We start from the raw sequence: 27,306 nt of genomic DNA on the forward strand, positions 1-27,306 counted from the left end.
TATGCAATGCCTTTCGCGTTGTTCGTTTCTCTCCTTCCAATTTTCCTTCCATTAGAGAAGAACCAGTTCGCCCTCTTGATGCGTCCAGGGTTAGGGTTTCTTAACGCCTTGGGTGCTCCTTTATGTGTCCTCCGCCTCTCTTTCTCTTCTCATCACGATCCAAATCATCCGAAGATGATTCCATCGAATGGCGTAGCTCCCGTTCGTAGGTTTTTTTCGGCCTCTTCCTTCCTTTCGATCCTTTCATTGCCTCTAATTATAGCGACAATGCGTTAATTTTTTTTTGAAAATTAAATGCTCTTTGTGCCCTAATTGATGTGACGATCTGGTTCGAAGGTTCAACTCTCTGGTTTTCTGTTGCATTTGGTTCGAATCTTGGACGTTTTTTGATTGTCCATCAAAAACCGATTTCGGTTTGGGGGATACTTCGAAATGTTGCATGATTTTGTGTTTTGGTTACACTTTTATTGGTGAGGCATTGCTGGTCTGCAGATCAAAGTTCATATCTTTAGCGTATTGATATTATTGTAGCTTGCTCTAGGAACTGGTTTACCATCTTTTCTCATATTTAGCAGCCATTGCAAGGCTAGGTTGATCGATCATGCGGTTTTGAGAAATATTAAGTTTCTTATGCATGATTTCAACATGCTTGTTAGTCAGATCACTGTGCTGTTGTTGCCTTTATGGAATTTTTCGCGTTGCTTTTGCTTTCTTTTTTCATAAAATGGTTATCGATTTCTAAATATAAAAAGAAATCTTCATAGTACATGTCTGATTCCATGCTCCTTTAGGTTTTGGTAGGATTTTGTGTGTCGCTGATTATTCTTAGGCAGGCTGTTTGAATGAAGAAATGAATTTTAATATGGAACATATCTTAGCATACATTGCACAGCTCAGGCAATTTGCCCGACTTATGACGGTTCTGTGTGGAGTTCTTATGAGATTTTTCATTTCTGACTTGTTCTCCTCTTCCCTCTAGTTGTAGGCAGCGTTTTTGATCTTATATTATTTATATGGATAGGGAAGTTGGAGGAAGTATATATTGAATCATTTGGATAGTCATTTTTGATGCAGTTTATCATGTGATGAGTCTCCTTTAGAAATGCACTGTCCTAGATTCACCGAATTCTCAATATTCAGATATAACATCAACTGTGCTACTTGAGAAGGAGGTTGCAGATGAAGTAACTGAAAATGAACAGGCAACAAATGGTTTGATGGAGGCTGCCATTAGCTAAGAGAAAGCACTCAAAAGAGAGCTAGAAAACGAGAAATGAATGGAAATGGCTCTTTTGCCATCTTCTATTGACTCTGGGTTGCTCCATATGCCCTCTCAAGTAAGAACCTGTTTCTTCATTTTTATAGTTCAGTAATAAATACTGTAAATCTGTACTTGTCTTTATGTAAAGTTTTGAAGTCGGTTCTTTTTGTTTCTGCTCACATTAGAATGATAGGTTTAATATATTGTATTATTAACAAGGCCTTCAACATGTACTCATTGTTGTCACCATTAGCCTTCCTGCTTTCTTTTGTTTGTTTTTATTTAATTATTTTTACTTGGTTTGCTTGGGATTTGCATTTCATGTGATCACAAAATTTAGGTGATTTTTATCTCTATTGTGATGACATAGAGCTGGAAATTCAGTTGTCCGTGAGCTTGAAGTAACGGGATAATCCTCCAAAGGTTTTTGAGAGAAAGCGTAGTTAATGAAGAGCTGGTGAAAGAAGATAATTTATTTTAACCTCTGACATTTTATTGATCAGATAGCACTGGCTATCTGCTAGGGTATTTGGAGTGAGGAAAGTAGAAGGATCTTCCTTGACAAATCTTAATGCTGAAGGGGTTTATCTGAAGATAACTGGAATGCTGAACGACCTGGAGATATGTGGCTCATAGGAAGCTCCGGAGTTCAACCGAGTGGTCAATCTTTTGTAGAACCTTGTAGTTATTGCTTCCTTGTTTCCTTTCTCTTCTCTTTTTGCTCCTTGTTTTTGCATTCTTTACTTTATTAATAAACTGGTTGGCTTAGCTTCCTTTTCCATCAAAAGAAAGAAGTCAAACTATAATCAATTCGGATTTTCTCCTACGATCAGCTCAAGAATATTGTAAGTGTTCAATATTGTACAATTTTTCCCATGCTTTCACTCCCTCTTCTCCACCCATTTTTTGCATAACTCCTTTCTTGTTCACAGAATTTCCTGGCCACCATCTTTATGTTACATTTCAGCCTTCTCTTGTTCTCTTAGCTGATATATTTGAGGCCTCTTTAGTATTCTTTCATTTATCATAACTTTGACCAATAAGCCATGCTCTTCTAGCCATCTGTTGTTGGAAATTAGATCCGAGGGCGGCCGTCAGCTGAGGAGGAGGAGCTCCGGCGCTTCGGACGGGAGGCAGCGGTCGGTTGGCGGGCGACGTCCTCCGAGAGACCTGTAAGAAGCCGGTGGCCGGGGTTTCCGGCACCGGCCCTCCGATGCTTAAGTCAGAGGGGGCTAATATGTAGAAGGAGGGAGGAGATGTGTTTCCTCAGTTTTTTGAGTCCCCCCTACAAGGTGGAGGGGTCCCCCTTTTATAGAGGGGTATTGTATTACCTGTGAAGTGACGGGGCATATTGTTCTTTTTGTCATAATTGAACACGATCATGTGCATTAATGGTGTCGTGGGAGATCAAACTGGAGTCAGACCGGAGCCAGTGAGTCGTCATGGTTGATCAGATGTGGTGGAGTGGTTCAACTGCCTGCCGTGGAGGCGCTGAGGTCCGTAGATGACATGAGCATTAATTGTTGAGTGAACCGGAGATCAGTAGAGGCCATACGCTTTAATGGTTGAGTGAACCGGAGATCAGCAGAGACTATACGCATTAATTGTTGAGTGAACCGGAGATCAGCAAAGGCTATGCGCATTAATTGTAGGCGGCGAAATAGGGTATGGCCCTGACCGAATTACGGAGGGACGTGACGACAGTAGGCGAATGGAGAGATCGGGTTTTAAAAGTTGGGCTCCCGAAGGAGATTTGGTTGTGATCGGCTGCTCTGGTGGGGCGTCTTGGGAACAGGCGTCTGGTCAGGCGCCGAGCCGGGCTAGTTGCCTCTAGGCCGGGCGCCTTCGGGTTAAGTGTTCGCTGGTCGGGCGCCTTCGGGTTAAGTGTTCGCTGGTCGGGCGCCTTCTGATCGGGCGCCTTCTGGTCGGATGCCGAGCCGAGCTAGTTGCCTCTAGCCCGGGCGCCTTCGGGTGAAGTGTTCGCTGATCGAACGCCTTCTGGTCGGGCGCCTTCTGGTCGGGTACCGAGCCGGGCTAGTTGCCTCTAGCCCGGGCGCCTTCGGATTAAGTGTTCACTAATCGAGCGCCTTCTAATCGTTCCGAGGTAACCTAGTTTTTTCCCTAACACTACCCCCGACTTCCTAGTCCGAGTCACTTGCGAGCTCGGGCGTGGGAAGTAGTGATTTAACGGCGCTCCGTGTCATTTAATGCTGTATTGGTGGGGGCCAGAAAATTTCGAATTTTTATGGCGCTCCGCATGTTTCTAGGTGTCATTAATAGGAGAAGGTGGGACGACGCCTTTTCGCCATCTGAAACGTCCTCGTGTCGTGGGCTCATGATGGGGCTCCACGATCCGATGGGACGCTGCCTTGATTCGGTATTCAAAGCGTCGATCTGAATGGGATACGCCGCTTGGAACTTCAGGAGCCGACGCGTGGCATAATCAGAATGAGAGGCGGGATTCTGTCCCACCGATCCGGGCCATCGGAGAGGCCTATATAAACCCCTGATCCGGTTTCAGGGTTTCTATCTGGTTGCCATAGCCTAGTGTTTTTCCAGTACTCCCTTGTTCTCTTTTCCGGCGGCCTCCCGAAGCGGTTACTCAGGCTTCCCTGCCGCTTGTCGTCATCTCCGGCGAGGTCTTAGTAGGTGCCTTCCCCCCCCCCCTTTTCTGTCTGCTCGGAGAGTTCTTGTTTTTGGTTTTTTGGATTCCTCCCTCTTTTTGATTATTTCTTTGGGATGGGTCGTGGTCCGGATGAATTCGGATCCATTATGAGTGAGGGGGAGATGGAGATGGCTGAGGAGTGGTTTTTCCCTCAGCGAGGGTTCCGTCTGGAACCTGCGGGGCCTGGTGACAGGATAACGAGGCCTCCGCCGGGTCGGATCGGAGTGTACTTGAAAACGCTTTGGCCGGCCTGCGGTTTTCCCTCCATGGATTCGTGAACGAGCTACTGGTGACATATCAGCTTGTCCCAGCGCAGCTCGCTCCGAATGCGTGGAGGACGATAATCGGTTTCTTATCCTTGTGCCTTTTGCACGGGATACCGTCCTCTGTCAATGTCTTTCGGTGGTGCTTCTTATTGAAGTCCAACCCGGGGGACGGGGAATGGCTGTACATTGCTCTTCGGAGCGGTCGGTCATTTTTCCGGGATGCTCCGACCTCCATTCATGGGTGGAAGGAGAAGTTTTTCTTTTTGTCCTCCGAGCGGACATGGGGGTTCGACCCCAGATAGGGGCAGGCTCGACTTAAGACTGCTAACAGACTCCCAAAGTTGTCCGGGTCCGAGCAGAAGATCCTCGACGCTCTCTATGGCCTCGAGGAGAGCATTCTTCTGAACGGCCTAATAAGCGAGGACGCTTTGGTCAATGTAGGCCTGAGCTCGGCGCGCCCTCAGGGTAAGGGTGGTGGTGCTCTCTTTCCCTCTTACGTTGCTTTTGCTTGTCTATTTTCTGTCGTTCTGACCTAATCCTTCTCCTGTCTGCAGACGTCGCGAAGATGGTGACAAAAGATGCTGCCCTTTACGCGCGCTTCCGGAAGAGGGCGGCAGAAATCAGCGGGACCTCGCCCGAGCCGAAGAAAAAGGCCAGACTCTCTGGCCCCGAGACGAGTGCGGCCCAGGTCGGGCCTTCCAGGCCTGCGGCCCAAGAGGTCTCGGGCACCGATCGTAGGGGTTCGGGATCTACGGGGGCATCGGCTATGTTGGCCTGCCCGGTCCCCATTTCTCAGCGCCCTGGTCAACATCCCGTCGAGCAGAGTCGCTCGGCTCCCGAGCAGCGGCGCTCGGATCCTGAGTCAGGGAGCAGCCCGGGTGCTCCGAGAACGCCCCCGAACCCGCCGAGTCCAGCGGGGCCGAGCCTTCCATGTCTTCCAGAGGCCGATCCTCAGCCGGAGAGGAGGCTTTACCTCCCCTCGTGGGAGGTTTTTGAGGGCGACTCGGCCCTTGACGATCCTGCCGTAGCACGGCAAGTTTTTCACGTCGCGCTGCTCCCGGCCGACCAGGCCAAGATCCGGTTGCAGAGCTACAACAGCTTCATAGATGGGGTCTACTGCTCCGCAGTCCGGGTAAGTTCGCCTTTGAATTTTTGTTTCCGTCTTTTAATTTTTTAGTCGTTACTCATTTCTTCTCTTTGCTAACAGGGTCTCCACGAGATCGAGACTCTGATGCACATTTCATCAGACTATCGGGATCGGGGCCGGCGATACCAACGCGGGCAGGAGGAGGCCGAGAAGAAACTTCGCCAGGCCGAGGTGAGGCTTGGTGAGGTTGAGCTCTTGCGGGAGGAGCTGCTCGCAAGAGTTGAGGCCGTCGAGGGCGAGCTCCGGTTGCGGACCGAGGAGCTCGAGGAGGAGAAGGGTGCGCATGCCTTGGCCAGGTCGGAGCTGCGCGCCGCTGAGTCGCGTCTGAGCAAGGCCCAGTCGGCGCTTGTTGCGTGCGAGCAGGAGGCGGAGGGCGCGAAGCTCAGGGCTGCGGAGCTCGAGGGCTGCGTGGAGAGGGCCCAGGAGGAGGCTCGACACGCGGCTCAGCGCGGGGTCGAAACTCTTCCGAGAATCGGAAGAGTTTCGCGATCTACTGGAGGAGGAAGATGTGAACGGGCTCGCCCGCGGCTTCGAGGACTTCGGTAATCAACTAAAGTTCTCTGCCCCGGGTTCGACCTTAGTCTGCTCCAGCCTGGGGCAGGAGTCGAAGGGCTCGAGGCGCCTGAAGACCCGGCTGGGGTCGAAGCTCAGGCGGCCGAGGAGGGTGAGGTACCCGCCGAGGGTGATCCAGAAGGAGCTTCCGATCCCGCCCTCCGAGCTGTCGATGTCGCTCAGGCCGAGACTTCGACTGCGCCCGCCTCCTAGGTTTTTGTTTACCCCCTTTTTGTTTTTGTTTTTCTGTGCAAGCAAGGTCGGCTCTTTAAAGTGTATGGCCGAACCTCGATCTTGTACTTAGCCTTCGGGCTTTTATTAATGAAAATTTCTCTTTCTAAACTTGTGCTTGTTCTGAATTTATTCCAAGTCTGCATCTATTCTGTCTTTTCCTTTTAATCAGTTAGACGAGTCCCCTTCGACAAGTTTCTCGGACTCGGCCGAGCCCCGTTCGCGCCTGTTAAGCATAGGCCAATAGGGAATGTTCCAGTGTTTTTGAGCCCGGCTTTGAGTCTTGCCGAGCCCTTGAGCTCGGAGTCTCTGGGCTCGGCTTTTCGGGATGTAGGTTTGCGAAAATTTTAGAGTAGGCCCCCGATGGGACCGTGAATCAGAATTCTGGTATCGTTAAGGCTTTCGTGGTGACTAACCCCAAATTCGGCTGGCATACCAATTAGTAGAACCGAAACATAACGACTCAGCGTTACTAGGCTCGGCTAAAATGTCTAGGCTTTAGGTCGTCGCCGCAAGCAGGCATCAGCCTAGACCGACATCTAAAGTCGGCCGAGTCCATTCAGGGATCTGCTTAGATCAACCTGTAGACTAGCGGTGAAAGCATGCCTGAGGTCGGAAGACCTCGGCTTATGGTTGGCTCAAATGAGCATTTCGATCTTGGTCGGAGGAGCTTCCGAGCTCAGTCGGGACCTTGTCGATCATTAGTGTAAGCAAATAAATGTAATAACATAGGTGCTGGGCAAGGAGTACCTTTCGCACCATTGGGAGTCTGCTCTGCGGTCAGCCGACTCCATGTGGAGGTAGCCGATTCCGCTCTGTAGTCAGCTCTTAGAGGCGCTTTGGCCTGGAGACGATGCTTACGCGAGTAATGTCATATGTGGGAGAACGAGGTGGAGCTTTGGTCGGAGCTTTGCGCCGTAGCCGCTCCGTCCTCGTTCCTTGGCTTGTGTTCGGCTCGGTAGGGTACCCGACCTTGGTTTTGAAGATCCTAAGCTCGGCCGAGATTTTGTCGACCGTCCTGGTGCATAAGGTAAATGCAATAATGTAGGTGCTAGGTGGGAAGTACCTTTCGCACCATTGGAACCGAGCACTTTAGGCCGAGATAGCTGATTCCGCTTTGCGATCGGCTTCAAGAGGCATTCTTTGGCCTGTAACCTGCTTCCGCAGGTGATGTCCTCTACAGGTTGGAGGGCCCGCGAAGGTCCCAGCTCGTGTTTCCGCGGTTGGGGAAAATTGCCGCCGACATGTGGAATCCTGGCTTTTGCTGAGGGACAATTGAGGTCGAAGGTGCTCGGGCTTGTTGTTGACCCGGTGACGCTTTCCGAGGTCGAGGGAGTTTGAGACTCTACTGTCGACTCGAGGCATCCCGAACTTCGTCGAGGAGTCGTGCGCAAGGTCGAGGGGTCTGGGAACGCACTGTCGATCTGCGACGCTTTCCGAGGTCGAGGGACTTTGGGACTCTACTATCGACTCACGGGGCATCCCGAACTTTGTCGAGAGATCGTGCGCAAGGTCGAGGGGTCTGGGAACGCACTGTCGACCTGCGACGCTTTCCGAGATCGAGGGAGTTTGGGACTCTACTATCGACTCACGGGGCATCCCGAACTTTGTCGAGGAATCGTGCGCAAGGTCGAGGGGTTTGGGAACGCACTGTCGACCTGCGACACTTTTCGAGGTCGAGGTAGTTTGGAACTCTTCTATCGACTCACGGGGCATCCCGAACTTTGTCGAGGAATCGTGCGCAAGATCGAGGGGTCTGGGAACGCACTGTCGATCTGCGACGCTTTCCGAGGTCGAGGGAGTTTGGGACTCTACTATCGACTCACGGGGCATCCCGAACTTTGTCGAGGGATCGTGCGCAAGGTCGAGGGGTCTGGGAACGCATTGTCGACCTGCGACGCTTTTCGAGGTCGAGGGAGTTTGGGACTCTACTATCGACTCACGGGGCATTCCGAACTTTGTCGAGGGATCGTGCGTGAGGTCGAGGGGTCTGGGAATGCACTGTCGACCTGCGACGCTTCCCGAGGTCGAGGGAGTTTGGGACTCTACTATCGACTCACGGGGCATCCCGAGCTTTGTCGAGGGATCGTGCGCAAGGTCGAGGGGTCTGGGAACGCACTGTCGACCTGCGACGCTTCCCGAGGTCGAGAAAGTTTGGGACTGTACTATCGACTCACGGGGCATCCCGAGCTTTGTCGAGGTATTTGAGGGAGATCGAGACCGAGCTCGATAGTAGCGTAGCGAGGTGCTTCAAGTTTGACTGGAGCATTTGAGCTTTGCTGAGCAGCTGAGTGTCCGAGCTTCGTCGAGCATCCGAACTTTGTTGGGCATCCGAGCTCGGTCTGGGATCCGGGCATCCAAGCTTGGTCGGGATTTTCTGGGATTTGAGTGTCCCAGTGTCAGGAGCATAAAATAATTAATGGAGAATCGTAAACAAATCATCATAAATGGAGGGAGAATTGCATTCCTGTTTGTCGACGACCTCCAGAGGGTTCATTGGTAGTACATCCGAAGGTTCTCGGAGTTCCAGCTTCGAGGGATAGAAATTTCCTCAAGAGTCTCCAACTTGTAAGCTCCGGGCTGCTGGACTTGCGCGACTCGGTAGGGTCCTTCTCAGTTTGGGGCTAGTTTCTCCTGTTCGGTGGGCTGAGAAGCTTCGGCCTTCCTGAGGACGAGATCTCCTACCTTGAAGAGCTTGGCTTTTACTCTGGAATTGTAGTACTGCGCTGTTTTCCGTTGGTACCTCGCCATACGAATCCGAGCTGCCTCCCTGGTTTCCTCAATGAGGTCCAGATTTTCTCTGAGTTGGGACGAGTTGGAGGCTGCATTGTAGTGTTTAACCCTTGGCGAGGGGAGCCCAATTTCCAGAGGAATGATAGCTTCCATTCCATATGCCAGGTTAAAGGGGGTCTCGCCGGTGGGGAGCCGAAACGTTGTTCTGTAGGCTCAAAGGACATTGTAGAGGTCTTCAACCCATTGCCCCTTGGATCAATCCAGCCTGGCTTTGAGTCCTTGAAGAATGGTGCGGTTCGTCACCTCGGTTTCTCCGTTTGTCTGAGGATGTGCAACCGAGGTGAAGCGGTGGTCGATGCCGAGCTCGGAGCAAAACTCTCTGAAACGGACGTTGTCAAACTGACGACCGTTATCAGATATAAGGATGCGGGGGAGCCCAAATCTACAGATGATCGACTTCCAGACAAAGTCCCGCATTTTTTGCTCGGTGATCCGGGCCGCCGGTTCGGCTTCGACCCACTTAGTGAAGTAGTCGATGGAGACGATCAGGAATTTTCTCTGCCCGGTTGCCAGGGGGAATGGTCCCAGGATGTCGATGCCCCACTGGGCGAACGGCCAAGGTGCGCTGATCGAGGTCAGCGGGGCTGAAGGTCGGCGCTGAATGTTGGCGTTTCGCTGGCATCGGTCGCACCTTCGAACAAAGTCCGTTGCGTCTTTCTGGAGTGTGGGCCAAAAGTATCCTTGACGCAAGATTTTATGGGCCAGTGCTCGACCTCCCAAATGGTTCCCGTATATCCCTTCATGAACCTCTCGCATAGCATAGTCAGCTTCTGACGGGCGGAGGCACCTGAGGAGAGGAGAGGTGAAAGACTTTCGATAGAGCTTGCCTTCATACAGTATGAACCGGGAAGCTTGGCGCCTGATCCGGCGAGCTTCGAGCTCGTCGTTGGGGAGGACTTCATTTTGTAGATAGTTGACGAGCTCATCTATCCAGCTCGGCTCGGTGTCTATGCACATGGCTGGCTCAGGTTCTTTTGTGTTGGGTGTTCGAAGATATTCGAGCACCGTCGCTTTAGGGAGCTCACTTATGCGGGAGGTTGCCAATTTCGACAGCTGGTCGGCCCTGAGATTCTCCGTTCTGGGGATGTGGTGAATGTTGAAGGTGCTTGTGGTAGAGGTGAGGTCTCGCACCTTTTGGAGGTAATTCTTCATCGACGGCTCTTTTGCTTCAAAATCCCCTAGAACCTGGCTCACGATCAGTTGTGAATCACTGAAGACCTTCAGGTCTTCTACCCCCAACTCCTTTGCCAACTTGAGCCCGGCAATAAGCGCCTCGTATTCTGCCTCATTGTTTGAGGCTGGGAATTCGAGGCGTAGAGCCTGCTCGGCGACAACTCCATCTGGGCTGGTGAGGATAAGACCTGCTCCGCTACCCCCCGAGGTCGAGGAGCCGTCCACATATAGGACCCATGGCTGCCCCGGGGTCTCTTTTGTTGGCATGAGTGGGTGCTCGGGGTCGTCCGGCAAAGTGCACTCCATTATAAAATCAGCAAGCGCCTGAGCCTTGATTGCCGGCCTCGGACGGTAGTCGAGATCGAACTCCCCGAGCTCGACTGCCCACTTGGCGATTCTTCCGGCACGGTCCGACCGTTGTAGAATCTACTTCATTGGTTGGTCGGTCAAGATAGCCACTGTGTGGGCTTGGAAGTAGGATCGGAACTCTCTGAGCTGAGATAATCAGGACGAAAATTGTCTTCTCCAGTTTAGAATATCGAGTCTCAGCATCTCTGAGGATCCGGCTGGTATAGTAGACAGGCTTTTGAAGCTTGTCCTTCTCTCGGGCTAAGACTGAGCTTACTGCGACCGGGGAAACAGCTAAGTACAGGTAGAGGAACTCGCCCTGTTGGGGTTTGGTGAGCAGCGGCGGAGAGGCGAGGAGGCGCCTAAGCTCTTCAAAAGCTTGTTGGCACTCCTCCGACCAAAAGAAGTCTTTCGGTCTCTTGAGGATCTTGAAGAATGGGAGGCACCGCTCGGCTGACCTGGAGACGAATCTCCCCAGAGCCGCTATCCGCCCGGTGAGCCGCTGTACCTCCTTGACTGTCTTTGGTGGCACCATCTCCTGTAGTGCCCGGATCTTCTCGGGATTTGCTTCAACTCCACGCTGGGTCACTATGAAGCCCAGAAATTTACTCGAGGTGACTCCGAACGCACACTTTGCCGGGTTGAGCTTCATTTGGTACTTCCTGAGCTTGGAGAATGTTTCATTGAGGTCAGCCACATGGTGCTCGGCTGTCCTGCTTTTTACCAGCATGTCGTCCACATAGACCTCCATGTTTCGGCCTATTTGGTCCTTAAAGATCTGGCTGACCAGTCTTTGATATGTGGCTCCTGCATTCTTCAACCCGAACGGCCTCACCTTGTAGCAATAAGTGCCCTTGTCGGTGATGAAGGCTGTCTTCTTCTCGTCTTCTGGCGCCATTCGGATTTGATTGTATCCCGAGAAGGCGTCCATGAAGGTTAGCAGTTGATGTCCCGAGGTGGAATCCACGAGCTGGTCGATGCTGGAGAGGGAGAAGCTATCCTTCGGGCAGGCTTTGTTCAGGTCGGTGTAGTCCACGCACATACGCCACTTCCCATTGGCTTTCTTCACGAGGACCACATTGGCGAGCCAGTCCGGGTAGGAGACCTCCCGGATGAAGCCGGCCTCGAGGAGTCTGTCTACTTCCTCGGCTGCTGCTTGCTGTCGTTCCGGGGCGGAGCCCCGCTTCTTTTGCCTCACGGGTCTGCTGGTTGGCTTCACCTGGAGCCGGTGGACCATGACCTCGGGGTCGATTCCAGGCATGTCGGCGGGCGACCAGGCGAAGATGTCCTTGTTGGCCCGGAGGAATCCGATCAGCTGCTCCTTTTCGAGCGAACTCAGGCCGAAGCCGACCTGCACGGTTAGCTCTGGGCAATTTTCCTGTAAAGGAACCCGAGTAAGAAGCTCACCAGGTTCTACCCGCTTCTTCCAAGGGTGATCCTGCACCTCCAAGGTTTCGATGGGCAGCGTGCGGTCCATTGCTTGAGTTGGCACCTCGGCCGGTAGCTCCTGCCGGCCTGATGCTCCGGTCGGCCGCTTCACTTTGTAGGCCGCCATGTAGCATTGCTTGGCTATCAGCTGGTTCCCACGAACTTCACCTACTCCTTGGTCGGTGGGGAATCGCACGAGCAAGTGGTAGGTCGAGACAACGGCTCGAAGGGCATTCAGCCCTGGTCGTCCGAGAATGGCGTTGTAAGCCGAGGGCAGGCGGAGCACAAGGAAGTCCATCATTACGGTGCTTTCTCGGGGGGCGAGCCCGACCGTGACCAAGAGGCTAACTTCGCCGTCTACCGGGACCGAATCCCCGGTGAATCCGACCAGCGGAGCATTCAGTCTCCGAAGCTGGTTTTCTGCCATCCCCATCTTTTGGTAGGCATCATCATACAAAATGTTTGCCGAGCTTCCATTATCAACCAGGACGCGTTTTACATCAAACTTATTTACAATCATAGAAATTACTACCGCGTCGTCATAGGGGATTTCGACCCCTTTCAAGTCCTCGTCCGAGAACGAGATGGATTCAGAAGTGCGCAGGCGCTTCGGGGAGTCCCTCTCCTCGGCTGATCCTCCGACCGAGGTTCCTCCGATGGTGTTGATGGTGCCTGCGATAGGTTTATTGGCATTTGAAGCTCCGGGTTGCTCGGCATTTTCTGCTGGCCTCCTTTCCTCGTGCCGGTTTTGTACAAACCGGTTCAGTACTCCGCGACGGATGAGTGCCTCGATCTCGTCCCGAAGCTGGAAACAATCCTCTGTGTTGTGGCCGTGGTCTCGGTGGAAGCGGCAATACTTCCTAGGATTGCGGTAGGCTCCGGGATCTCTTATCGGTGGTGGAGGCCGGAAATAATCCCGGCCCTCGATCTGCATGAGGATCTCCGTCCGGGGAGCGTTGAGGGGAGTGTAGTTTTCATACCTCTCCGGCGGAACTCGTGGCCGTGTTGGAGACCTCGGTCGGGGTGGGGACCTTGGTCTGCGCTGTCCCTGCTGCCGGGGTGGGCTCCTTAACCGTGGCAAAATTTTGTTTCGGCGAGGAGATGGGCTTCACAGACGGCCGCGCTCCTCGCGGCGCTTCTTTTGCTTCTTTGAAGCCAACTCGATCGCACCCCGCCTGGAGGAGATGGCCTCCTCAGCCTTTGCGTACTTCCGAGCTCGGGCCAGCATTTCGGTGAAGTCAGTAGGGAAACTCTTCTCGATGGAGAAGAGGAATCTGTAGGAGCGAGCTCCAGTCTTCAGCGCCGACATGGCTATCGACTGGTTGAGCTTGCGAACTTTTCAGGTTGCAGTGGTGAAGCGGTCGAGGTACTCCCTAAGAGATTCACCCTTCCGCTGTTTGACGTCCAGGAGGGAGTCTGACGTTCGCCGCTGACGCCGGCTGGCAGCGAAGTTGGTGGCGAACTGCCTGCCGAGCTGTTCAAAGGAGGAGATTGTGCCCGGCTTTAGCCCCGAAAACCAGAGCCGAGCAGTTCCTCTAAGAGTTGCTGGGAAGGCCTTGCAGAGCACAGCCTCCGAAGACCCTTGCAACGCCATAAGGGCTCGATAGCTCTCCAGATGATCGAGGGGGTCGGTGGTCCCGTTGTAAGGCTCTACTTAGGGCATCTTGAATCTGGGCGGAACCGGCTCGTCCTCGATCTGACGGGAGAAGGGGGACTTCGTCGTGAATTCGAAGTCACCCTCACGCCTTGCCCTTCTGCCATGGAGCGCCTCAATCTGGCGCTCAAGATTCTCGACCTTTCTGTCGAGTTCCTTAACCTGGGGAATTGCCACAGTAGTCTGCTCCGGTTCACGGCGGTCCGGGGCTGACTCAGCTTCCGAAAACTGTGGCCTCCTGTCTGTGCTCCTCCCCGGCAATTCTCTCCGGGGAGACGCTCGTTCTTCATTGTTAGCCCTGGAGGAGCCGTGAAGATTCTGGCCCTGGGGGATTGGGCCATTTGGAGGAAGCATTGGCTGGACCTGGGCCTGCGGAGGTAGCGTTGGCGGGGCTTCCTCATTCTGCAGGCTTTGGACGGCGGCGGCTAGTGCCTGGACCTGCCGCACCAGGACGTTGAACTGTTCTGGCTGGACTTGAGGAGTTGGATCAGCCGGGGGTGGTGAATTCCGGACAGAGTGTCCGGGACTTTGTGGGAGACGCCGAGAAGCATTGGAGGCTCCTTTACTTCTCAACTTCATGGCTACGACTCGGGCCCTTCCTCTAGCGCCAACTGTTGCTGGAAATTGGACCCGGGGGCGGCCGTCGGCTGAGGAGGAGGAGCTCCGGCGCTTCGGACGGGGGGCGACGGTCGGTTGGCGGGCGACGTCCTCCGGGAGACCTGCAAGAAGCCGGTGGCCGGGGTTTCCGGCGCCGACCCTCCGATGCTTAAGTCAGAGGGGGCTAATATGTAGAAGGAGGGAGGAGATGTGTTTCCTCAGTTTTTTGAGTCCCCCCTACAAGGTGGAGGGGTCCTCCTTTTATAGAGGGGTATTGTATTACCTGTGAAGTGACGGGGCAGATTGTTCTTTTTGTCATAATTGAACACGATCATGTGCATTAATGGTGTCGTGGGAGATCAAACTGGAGTCAGACCGGAGCCAGTGAGTCGTCGTGGTTGATCAGACGTGGTGGAGTGGTTCAACTGCCTGCCGTGGAGGCGCTGAGGTCCGTAGATGACATGAGCATTAATTGTTGAGTGAACCGGAGATCAGTAGAGGCCATACGCTTTAATGGTTGAGTGAACCGGAGATCAGCAGAGACTATACGCATTAATTGTTGAGTGAACCGGAGATCAGCAGAGGCCATACGCATTAATTGTAGGCGGCGAAATAGGGTATGGCTCTGACCGAATTACGGAGGGACGTGACAACAGTAGGCGAATGGAGAGATCGGATTTTAAAAGTTGGGCTCCCGAAGGAGATTTGGTTGTGATCGGCTGCTCTGGTGGGGCGTCTTGGGAACAGGCGTCTGGTCGGGCGCCTTCTGGTCGGGTGCCGAGCCGGGCTAGTTGTCTCTAGGCCGGGCGCCTTCGGGTTAAGTGTTCGCTAATCGAGCGCCTTCTGGTCGGATGCCGATCCGGGCTAGTTGCCTCTAGCCCGGGCGCTTTCGGGTGAAGTGTTCGCTGATCGAGCGCCTTCTGGTCGGGCGCCTTCTGGTCGGGTGCCGAGCCGGGCTAGTTGCCTCTAGCCCGGGCGCCTTCGGGTTAAGTGTTCACTAATCGAGCGCCTTCTAATCGTTCTGGGGTAACCTAGTTTTTCCCCTAACACCATCTATTTGCCATGATGTGAGTGGGATCATGCTTGTTTGTTAGGTCACATGGAAGGTCTGGGATCACTCTCATCTTATTTTCTTTTCCTTTTCCTTGCATTGTCAAAAATGAAAGATAGCCTTGAGGAATTGAAATTTGTTTAACTTCCTCTCACTTTCTTTGCAACCAAGAACAGCTTAAATTATTGAATATTTCACTTACAGAAATGCATGTTTTCTTTCCTTTTGGAATGTTCTATAACCTGTATATTGCTCAATTACTTGTGTTACTGGGCAGTGCAACTTTCTTATTTTTGGAAATATGCAAATTTGCATATCTAACCTAGATTCTGATTTCAAACAGTGCACTATCCCTTCAAAGCATTGCTTGGTATTATGAGCACCTGTTTGTTTGATATGCTAGTGGAAAACCTAGTAGAAACATGCTGCTTGTATCTTATGCCTGATTGCACGCTAATTCCTTTTTTATAGGAATTACCTCCAAAAGAAAGTCTTACTGGAATAAAGCGAAAGGCGGTATCTGAAAATCTTCCAGACCAAGCATCCCAAGGAAACCATGATCAAAAGCAGCTGCCAGAACAACTTCAAGATTGGTGGGCCCAACTGCAATTACGACAACCTCCACTGCAGCAATTCCAGAATTGGCATCCTTCATTGCAACAGCTGCAGAATCAGAAGCCTTCTCCTCTGTGTTTGAATGGCAGACAGCTCCCTACTCGAAAATTGGAGTATCAACCACCTTTCCCAGAGCGCACACAGTATCAACAACCTCTGCTCAGGCATTCACAGGGTCAACAATTATTTTTGAAACAGTCTGACAGTATGCAACCACCACCAAATCAGATACGACCCTTTTGGTGCAGTATCTGCAAGGTGAATTGTGGCAATGCTTTTAATCTCAAGTGTCATTTCCAAGGGAAAAAACACAGGGCCAAATGGGATGAGGTCTTTGGATGCAAGACCTCTGTGCCAAATAGGAATGAGGTCAAAGGAAGGAAGAATACCAGACAGCATGGAAACAACAATTCGTCACCTTCAAATCCGGTAACATCCTTTTGGTGCAATCTCTGCAAAGTGAATTGTGGTAATTCTTTTAACCTTGAGTGCCACTTTCAAGGAAAAAAGCACAAGGGCAAATGGAATGAGGTTTTTGGAATCAAGAACACCAAACCAAATGGGAATGAGATCAATGGAAGCGAGAATAACACACCTCCAAAGCCAAGTTTTATTGGGATAAAACAAGAAACGGTATCTGAAAATCTTCCAGAAGGAATGTTCCACGGAAGTCAAGATCAAAGACTGCTGCCAAAACGATTTCAAGATTCATGGGTCCCGTTGCAACTGTTGCAATTAAGACAACCTTCATGGCAGCAATTACAGAATCACCGAACCCCAGTGCAACTGATGCATCTTCAAGAGCCTTCTCCTCAGGACAACCAATTAATCAAGTAAATAATTAACTTGGAAGGGATTTGAACCCCATGATCTCCAGCAAAGGTTCGCCGTATCGGCCTGTGCCGCCCCACACTGGGCATCCTGTACTGTTTAATACCCGAACCGAGACTTGGTACAAGGGATGTACTGAATTGCAGATGCCGAACCAGCCCCTGTATTTGGGCATACTGATGCTGTATAAGTATGGTACTAGTATGGGTTCCGGTACCGAGATTGTGAAACATGCTTAGCTCTGATATCATGGGAATGAATCACTTGATCCAAAAGCTTAAGCTGCTGAGGAATGGATCAAGAGTGTATATTAGCTTTTAGTTAACAAGTTTTTGGAAGTAAGGTCACTGCACCGAACGTAAATGAGGTTGGAGAAGCAAGAAAAACTATGCTGCATGGTAGTTAAGCCATATGGTGTAAGGAGTGCGAAAAGAGTGCTGGTGGCTCCGCATTGTGCTGGAAGAATCGTGCTGCTTGTTGCATGGTTTTTCAAAAGAAAAAAAGATTAAGAAACAATGGTGCTTATGATTCTGTTGTTGCTGGTGAGGCTGCAAAGTTTGAATGTATTTGTGATTCAAAGATGTGGAATAATTCAAGAAGAGTCACAAGTCTTCGGATGATGACCTACCATGAAAAGAGATTCCAGAGAGAAATGTGGACCATGAATTGGTGAAACTGTAAGCATGCATCTTGGTTTATTCTTTATATGATTTCCTTAATTTACAGATAATTCCTTTTTCAGCAGCTGATTATTCAACCATTATTTCTAAGTTAATACCTGACAGCTATATGTTTTACTTGAATCCTCCCCCCCTCCCTTCCCTCTCTTTCTTTTTTGGCATTTTGTGAATGAGTTCCACTTCAACCATCCATCACCAGCTACAATGACATAGAAACCCTTCTGCCACTTATTACTCCTGCTTTCACTGTATTGAGGATTTTATTCATGGTCATATGTTATCCTTGGTCATACCTCTAATAACAAAGATTAGTTCAGACCTCATTTGCTCCTTGTGTGTCATATCACATCCAGTCTGCAGCTTGCAGACTTCATTTACAAGATCTGAATTACAAAATTCTTCAGCTACAGGTATTTCAAGTTTTCAGATAGATGAGATATTTTTTCTGTATTAATGTTACTTTTCATTTATTTACCTCTTTCTGTTCTTCCTTTTTCTTTTCTTTTCTTTTCTTTTTTTATGTTTTTTTTCAAGGCTTTGTGTGTGTTGGGGGGGGGGGGGTTGCGATGGTGCGGGTGGACAGGGAGTTAATGTTTTAGAGTGCCACTATGTTACCTGCTCACCCCTCCAACATTGCAGGAGCATGTTGGTGCTACATATGTGCTGTCCATCCTTGGAGTGCGCCATCACCACCATGTTGGACAGATAACTGAGTGGGTGATGGAGCTGTGCTTCATAGCATTTTTCTTTTCTTTTCTTTTCTTTTGTTGTTTAATCTAAAAGGCCAACTCTTATCTTCTGCGTCTAATTGATTTTTAACTCCTTTCTCTTGCATGGTTATATACTCACATGATGAATTTACTCCGAACTCTGTGCTTCAGGTATTGAGGCTTTCATTATTCAACTCATTACTGTGAAAAATGGAGTGAATACCATGTGTCTCTTTCCTCCTTGGATTGATTTAGCTGGCTGCTGTTGTCTACTGTTGCTGATAGAGCGGCCCATCTGGCAGGCTATCTTTCTTGTGGTCATGGTGATGGGTACTCTCAACTCCTGTCAAAGCATTTATTATGCTGTAACTCTGGAGGAGTATGTAAACCTTCATCAGCAGTCACTGCTGTTTGCTTCTTAGGATGTCAATAACCTGTCTTGCAATTTGATGCATCAAGGGTTTTATCAAACGAGAGGATTGAAGCCATTAGTTCTCCCTCTCATGTTACGACTCCCAAGTGGGAGAAGGGGAGGTAGGAGGCTGGCAGAGGTGTTCAGGTTACGAAGGGTGGGGTGAGGTGCTTGGAGGAGGTAGGAGGCTGGCCAGATGCAAGGGGCATGCTGGTCATGCTAGAACAGTAATGGTTGATGCGATGTCATGGTTTGCTCTCTTGAGGGATTATAAGTGTTGCTTTGATACTAGAAATTAGACAAAATTTTGACTGTATACACATTGTTTTTTCACAAGTATGCCCATACTATTGTTTAGTTATCATACACATTAAGCATTCATTCTTCTGGAATGATACACAAATTTTGCTGCTTGGTAATATTCCGTTATCGATTTATTCTTGTCAATCCAGTTAGTAGAACTTTTCTTGAAAAATGCTGAAACAATATACAATTCTCACAAACAACTCTGAAGAAATAGGGTTAGAGGCTGAACAACTAGGGATTCTTTGTTAGGGTTCTGTGTTATTCCAGCATTGCTTATTTTTCTTTAGCTGTATTTTATGTTTTTAAATAAGATTTATGAGTTAGTTTAATCATAGTAATGACATCGTTTAATTGATGAAAAATATGTCAAATTGTTGCGACATTTTACTCTTGCATATGATTCTCCATGCTCTTCTTGGTTACTTGAATTAATCAAGTGCTTTTTTATGATTCACAATTTGTACAGTTTATTCATCAATCATCCATGACCAACTGAAGAAACATTCATAGGTTAAATCTTAAAGATGCTATTTGGCATTGTTGTTGGTGTTTCTGCTGCTAGTGTTTTTGTCCATATCTACTACACTAAGTTTTCACATATATAACAATGATATAGACTGTTGTCTTATTCTCATTATTCTTATTATTCATTTATCTTTGAAGTTTCGAAAATTACAGAAGTTGAATTCTTAAATTTTTCAAATCTGAAATCTCTGCCCCATGCTGATTTATACTATTTGTCAAAATTGTGACTGTGGTTACCATATAAAATGATAAAAATTGTGCAATCAAAAGGTTTTCAATACAAGATGATGCAACAGCTTATGACAGTTGTCGTGCCTCTGCTGGATTTTGCCGGATTTTTGTCATTGATGCTTTAAAGTATTGAATGACATAGCCATGAAACTGGCAAAGAACAGTTGCCTTCCAAAAAGAAAAAGGAAAAAGAAAGCAAAGAAAGGGATAGGGATGGAGATATTTTGGTGGTAGATTTCTCTTCTACATGGGCTTTTTGAAGGTTTCTTTTGGTCTTGGATGGAGATACTTAGATGGAAGGTGGTATGAAGCAGGCTCCCCTCCAAGAGTATACTCTCTTATTGATGATAAGATGAACCTAGAACAGATTCCAAGCAGAACAAGCAGCTTTGACATTGTGTCTGTTTAACTTTGATTGTTTCATGCCACGATGTCACGATCCTAACTCTTATCACATTGCTAATGCCAGTCATCAAGCCATTGTTTTTAAAAAAAAAACCATATAAAATGCATTTTTAACCGAGAGTCTGGGGTGGAGATTCAAATTTAAACTATAAATTTTATGCAGAGGGTGGCAACTATAAATTTAATCGATAAAGTCACTAAGTGTTGGATATTAATAATTGGGTATGAGTCATGCCCTCGCCTCAATTTTTAGTTGAGAATTCTAGAATTAATATTAATGGTTTTAATTTTTCCTTGTTTTAAGAAAAGTTGTGGAGATGCCTCCACATGAATTCAAATTTTTTTTTTTAGATAAATATGAAGGTGGTGGTGATGCCCTAACATGGATTAAAATCTAGGATCTCTCCCATATGGAAAGCGGTGCAAGTCAGCTAAGTCTGATTGGCTAAACAATGAAAAAGTTAAACACATTGTTCCTTTTTATATAGTACTATTATAATGAGATAATGGATAATAATAATAGTTATTTAAATTACAGTTATTTATAAATTTTACTTTGTTAATGGTAGAAGATTTTGGAGTTCTCATTGATGACCCAAAATTCTCTTTCATAGCTGAACTCTAACTGTGATGTTAATTTTCTGTTCTTTAACCATGATCTTCAAATCAACTCTATCATTTCTCTTGCTCCCTCCTTTTATTCATCTAGATTTTATCTTCCAAGCAACCTTTCATTTATTCAATTTATTTAGAGTCAAAAATTGTCGCCTCTCCACATGCAACATGCTAGAATACCATAAGGAGAGAGAGAGAGACCTAAAACTAAAATAATTGCCATTAAAGCATTATTTCGGTCACAAGTCTAAACCTTAATTTAGGTTCCCTATGCAAATTAGGGTGGGTCATAGGCTATCGTATCCTGTTTAACTCCTCCCTCTTTCACTTAAGCATGGAACTCTCTCATAGAAAGTTTTTATGGATAAAAGCTTTTATCGTCAAAGGAGATCTTTTATAATTGAGAAAATACTAAATCTTTTGTTTATATAGCAAATAGCATGTCAAAAAAATCTAATCTTATGATTTCGATAAATCCATGCATTTTGACTTTCACATCTAACTAATGATGAAAATTTGAGTAAGATATATAGAAGCATCTTTTTTCCAGATGTTCTTCATAATTGTCAGAAATATCCCTCAAGCTAGTAGTACTAAAAAAAATCCCATAAAATTTGGTAAAAATATAGAGGAGAACTAAAAAATAAAAATTCCATGAAAAGCAAATAAAAGGACATGACATGATATTGGCAGGCTCAATCAAATTACAAGACTAATCAATCTTAGCATTAGTATGCTAGCCTAATTGAACCATGCCAATATCATGTCCCTCTTGTTGACAATATCAATGAAAAAAGAAAAGAAAACAAAAACTAACATGACCCATATATATCAATGAAAACATATAAAATAACCAAGAAGAGCCCTACAAATAAACAAATAAGAAAACATGTCACATAATATTAGCACAACTCAATCAGACTAGAAGATTGGTAAATTTGGCAATGACAAGGTAGCTTGATTGGATCATGCCAATATCAGCTCTCTCCTACTACTAGTACCATTTTTTCAAAAAAAGATCATCTTAACCCACAAACATCAATGAAACTATAGGAGAGAACTATGAAAAATCTCATAAATAAACAAATAAGAGGGCATGTCACATGATATTGATATGGCTTAATCAAACTAGAAGGTCGATCAAGCTTAGCATTAAAAGGTAGCTGGTTTGTACCATTCCTATATCATGTCTCTCTAGCTAACAATGCCAACAAAAAAAAGAAGAAAAAGAAACATGACCATAAGGATCTATGAAAACATGGGAGAGAACTACGAAAAATCCATTAACAAACAAACAACAAGAAGGCATGACACTTGCTAGTGACACTGCTCAACCAGACCATAAGGTTAATATAGTTTGGCATCAACTTGGTCTCCTGATTGAACTATCCTAATATCAAATTCCTCTTACTAAAAATACCAAAGGAAAAAAGAAAAGAAAAAACATAACCCATAAAGATCAACAGAAATGTAGGTGAAAACTATAAATCCTGTGAATAAACAAATACGAGGGCATGCAATATGATATTGACGCGGCTCAATCAGATCACAAGATTGATTTCATATCAGCGTTGTAGCCTAATTGAACCGTGCCAATATCATGTCCCTCCTGCGAGCAATACAGATGAGTGAGTGAGAGAGAGAGACAGAGAGAGAGAGAGAGACTTGTAAAAATAAATGAAGATATTAGGGAGAACTAAGAAAAATCTCGGGAATAATTGACAAGTAGCCATACATGATATTGGCATGGTTCAATCAGACCAGAAGATTGATCAAGTTTGATATCAAGGTTGTGACCTGATTAAACCTGTTAATATCATCTCGCTGAGGGATTAGTAGAATCTAGAGGCAGTGGTAATGGAGAATAGTAAGGTATCCTAGAAGTGCAAACAAGAAATCAATTAAATGGAGCCTCTTTGAATACTTGTGTGTGAGCAAGGGAGTATTTATGGATGGAAAAGAGGGTCATATAGGCATGTCATAGTAGTAAAAGCCCTCTCATGCGTAGACAAGCGTAGCAAAAGGTCGATTTCTCCAAAGTGCATGTCCAGCACAACCCACAGATTACTTGCCATGCACTTACCTTATTAAGTATGGTACATTGTATTGGTCGATACCGGTACTGAACCAGCATGCGCTTCAGGGGGGGGCGTACCGAGTGTCAGTGCACTGAACCAACCCTTCTATCAAGCGTACTGACACTGTACTAGATGCTTTTGGCATGGGATTTGGTACAAAGACAGCGAACCTTGCTATTAAGTGTTGGTGTTCATCATCAATCTCTTAAAAGATATCTTTTCTGAGACCTGACCATTTGGTTGCAATGGTGAGTGTTTATTTGGTAATACTTAAAATTTTTAAAGTTTGTTGCCTTGGATTTCTATGGGTGTACCATTGACAACACATAGACAATTACTATGGTTCATTCACTAATTAAGGCACCATGTGAGCGACATACTCTCAAAAGGTATCACGAGGATTCTTCACTAAATTGCAGTAATGAGAATTTACCGTTGCCATCATGCAATCACTCTCTAAGGTGCCATATGTCCAAAATACTCTCCAAGGTGTCACCTTAGATGGGGACTTGTCACTTTAGTATAGAGTTTGTCGGGTAGTATTTGAAAGTTTTAAACGTCATTAACTTGGTTGAAGAAATTTTCAAGGACAACCATAGTTATATGTATTTATTCAGATATGAAAAGATGGGCAGATATAGTAAACACAAGCTTGTGATAGTTTTAGACATTAAATTTAATTTTTTAATAATTAAACAAATAAGAAGATAATCAAAAGGTGATTTGGATATCTCCTTAGATATATCAATATCATATCACATGATAGCTGATATATTAATTTATATTACATATAATAAAAAATAGAAATGGATAACATTATTTAAAATTTTGGAGTTAAAGTATTTCTTGCCAAAAGTTAAGGGGTGTTGCTGTGATTTTTCCAATACTTAATCCTACAATCTAGTTTATATTATTTAATTATTTAATTTAATAGGTAAAGTTGAGGGCCCAGCCCTAGCCTAACTCAGTCTTCGAACTTACCTTCTAGGCCCAAACTCATCCTTACTCAAACTTCAGGCTTCATGACCATTTTTTTAATTTAAAAAAATAAAAAATACTTTAAAATATTTTAAAATACTAAATATGAATAATTAAATATTACTAATAATCTATAATTTATCTATTGTATCATTAGGTTCATATATCAACAATAATTATTAATAAAATCTACAAGTACATCAAATATAAATAAAGAATACAAGAAAACTATAAAAATTCGAGCTAGGCCAGGCTTTAGTCCCCAACTTTGAGCTTGGTCTATTTACTAAATGGGTCTATTTTTCATGATTGGCCTGACCCGTTGGGCCTAAAACCTTCGGCTCAATCCCTCTCTCGATCCAAGTGGGCTGGGTCTAGATACCAGACAAGAGACAAACTAACTCGTTTATAGCTCTATCTTCCCTGTTACGCACGCACTGAAGAGTACTCTGAAATAGAGAGGGGGGGGGGAATGGTAAGTGATTACTACAATATGAAGCTATGGAAACTTAATCATATGAAAGCCATGCATGCACTGAAGAGTACTCCAAAATAGAGGTGGGGAAAATGGTAAGTGATTATTACAATATGAAGCTATGGAAACATAATCATATGAAAGCCCAAAAAATGCCCGGTTTGGTGAACATAATGTTACCGAAATTAGGGTTAGCTTTGAGGGTTGGGGTTTCTCAAGAGCTCCTTCTCCCTTGCTCGTCTTCGAACAAACGCGCTCCTCCTCCCCAATTTCTACATGAATACTAGAAATGAGAGAAAACGACTCTGTTCCAACCTTCAATTGTCTCCCTAGTAAAATCTTGTTGCCTTTTCTATAGCAGTTCTTATACGCTATAAAACAGGCAAAAGATGTACATTTATGTATATATAAGGGTGGCAATTTATGATCCGACCTGTTAATCCGACCTGCGAATGATTTGCTTTAAGCAGATTTGGATTTGACATAAACAAGTTTTGATAAACGGGTCAACCTGTCTAAACTTGTTTATTAAATAAATTAAGTTCAGGTTTAGGCTTTTGCTAACTCATTTTGATTCGTTTAATAATTGGATTGGGTCATTATCCGACCCATTTAACCTATATAAAACCTATTAAACCTATTTGAAACATGTTTATCTTGTTTTTGACCTGTTTAACTGACTCGCTTAACATTTTTAAATCCATTTAATTCGTTAAAAGGCCATTTAACCCGTTTAACCTGACTTCACCTATTTAATAAATAGGTTATGTGAATCAGATCGGACTACTGTTTAATAAACAAATCAAATTCAGATATGAAAATTTAACCTGTTTAATAAATAAATCGAAACTTCCGATTTCTCGGATTAATTGACCCGATCTGCATCTGATCCGACCCATATCTGATCCGATCCGATCCGATCCAATTGCCACCCTATGTATGTGTATATGGGCAAAAGAAGTCTTAAGGCAGTTGTTTCAGTTTCTCATTTCATTAAGGTACTAGCTTAAATAAATCATACTAATAATAGCCTTCCACATGAATTCATTCCCTGTATACTGTATGTTTAATTTTTCTCAATCAATTTGCTGATTAGAGCTATTCATGTACATCGGAACACAAGACTTCACTGTCTTTTCTCATCACAAAATGTTGTAAGGAAGGAATCATGACAATGGTAATCATGTAAACATGTAATTTGCTTTCTGTTTGTGGTGCTGAAGTTGCACAATAATCAAAACATATTTGTTCCTACTGCAAAATCATAGAAGATTCATGACTTTGAGTTCACTTGGTTCATATTTGTTTCAAGCACTATCTGTTTTCTTTTATCTATTTATTTATTATTTTTTTTGTGAATCACACCATTCTAATATAAATACATCCAGAAAAGTTAGACAACAACAAATCCCGTAAGGCCCTCGGCAACTGCGCACTTTAGCCATGTTTTTTCACATGACTAGCTTTTATGCTCTATGTGTTACTGGTCGGTGCTTGCTCTCTCAATTTTGGAACTATGCAAATTTACATTCTAGAAAGTTTCTGATTTTGAATAAGCTAAGGTAGTCATGCCTCACTTTCTTATTAAAGATTTATTTGTTGCTATGAGCCTTTGTCTGAATATGCTTGTGAACATCCACTTGGATGCTTCTTGTTTCTTATGGCTAGTTGCACTACATCTTATTCTAGGAGTCACCTTCAAAGCCAGATCTTATTGGGACAAAAATGAAAAGCTGCAACTGGAAACCTTCCAGAGCCGGCATTCCAAGGAAGTAATGATCAAGACTGCTGTGAAACTAACTTCAGGATTGGCAGGCCCAACCACAAGAATTGCGAATAATTCGACTTTCACCACAGCAGTTACAGGACAGCGAGCCTTCGGTGCAACAGAGACAACATGAAGAGCCTCCTCTTCACTCATTGAATTTCAGACAACCTTTAACACCAGGATTGAAGTAAGACCACCTTCCTCAAAACATACACGGAGTCGAAAGCCTCTTTCTGGTGCAATGTTTGCAAGGTGAACTGTGATGATGTCTTTTTAATCTCAAGCTCCACAGTCAATGACCAAAACACAAGGCCAAACAGGGTGAGGTCTTTGGAAGCAAGGATATTGCACTGAATGGGAATGAGATCGTATTTGTAAGTAATGCATTCTCCAATGCATGAATGAGATCATATCGTGTCCTAGCTCTTCAAGTGGAAAAGAAATGGTGCTTCTGGCAGTGTGGTTGCTGGTGGATCTAGTAATCTAGGATCAACTATGACATTTTGGAAAGACTAGAAATAATGGTCCAACATGAATGAAGATTCCAATAGAGAACAAGGATAACAAGATGAAGAAACTGTAAGCATTTCTAACATCCTGATGTGTTTCCTGTGTTAAATTTCTTAGTTTAGACACATAATTGCTTTTCAATGTTCGATTATTTAACCATCATTGCTCAAGTTGGCAGCTAATTATCATATCTATTTTTTTTTTTATTCCTTCCATGCATGAATATCACTTAATTGTCCATGACTGATCATTGTCATGTCAAAAACAATCTATTACTTTCTCTGACCTTCATTCTTATTGAGGGCTGAATCATTGGTTGTGGCCTCAACCATCCCTCACAAAATAATCTCAAGTGTATCTAATGGTAAACATGAATTCAGATCAGTTTTCCCTCTGATCATTTTTCAGCTCAGTGACCTTACGGACAAGAATTGTACTAACACGTATTAGATTTGACTCTGACTATCAAATCTAATCTTTCATTGCAACCAATAGAGTTTATGGCATATAGCTAAAGATTTTCTTCCAATTGTTCAACCCATTTTTGTAATGCTCATATACTGGCGTTATCAAATTATACTGAACTCAGATCTGTGTTTCAGGTACCATTTGGTTGCAAGAACTCATCGCTGCAGAAAATTGAGTGAATACTGAGCAACCAGTTCTCTCATTGCTCGGATTAATTGATCTGGCTTCTGTTTTTCAGCTGTCCAAAATGGAGCCGTCAGTCTGTTAGCTTGCCTCCCATTTGGATCATTGTGATCATTATTCCTATAAATATATGCTACAGTACTATATTTTTTTGAGGGTTTTGTAAAGTCTGTCATCAGTGACTTGAATCCGCTGCTTCTCAGGATGTTTACTTTCTGAACTGCAGGATGAAATCGTAAGTAAGAAGTATATACTTTTCTCCTGCGAGTCTACCTTGCATGTACCTGTACCAATCAGATGATCTCTATCATCTAATGAGCATGTTCTTTTTTTTTCTTCTTCTTTTTTAA

General features: G+C 45.8%; 1 protein-coding gene across 7 annotated transcripts; it reads left to right on the top strand.

Annotated features, from left to right (window-relative positions):
• On the top strand, positions 1 to 27,306 carry LOC103707397 (zinc finger protein 318-like). 7 transcript variants are annotated; one of them, XM_039134062.1, is made up of 5 exons: positions 1 to 209; positions 1,022 to 1,337; positions 15,638 to 17,289; positions 18,174 to 26,374; positions 26,908 to 27,291. In XM_039134062.1, the coding sequence occupies exons 2-3, from the start codon at positions 1,278 to 1,280 to the stop codon at positions 16,616 to 16,618; spliced, it is 1,041 nt and encodes a 346-aa protein (XP_038989990.1). In that variant the 5' UTR covers positions 1 to 209; positions 1,022 to 1,277; the 3' UTR covers positions 16,619 to 17,289; positions 18,174 to 26,374; positions 26,908 to 27,291. The 7 variants fall into 7 exon arrangements, with proteins under 7 accessions (XP_038989990.1, XP_038989992.1, XP_038989991.1 ...); XM_039134064.1 differs by having other exon boundaries at positions 1,060 to 1,337; XM_039134063.1 differs by having other exon boundaries at positions 1,075 to 1,337.

Source organism: Phoenix dactylifera, chromosome 15, assembly GCF_009389715.1.
Source record: "Phoenix dactylifera cultivar Barhee BC4 chromosome 15, palm_55x_up_171113_PBpolish2nd_filt_p, whole genome shotgun sequence".
Lineage (NCBI taxonomy): Eukaryota > Viridiplantae > Streptophyta > Magnoliopsida > Arecales > Arecaceae > Phoenix > Phoenix dactylifera.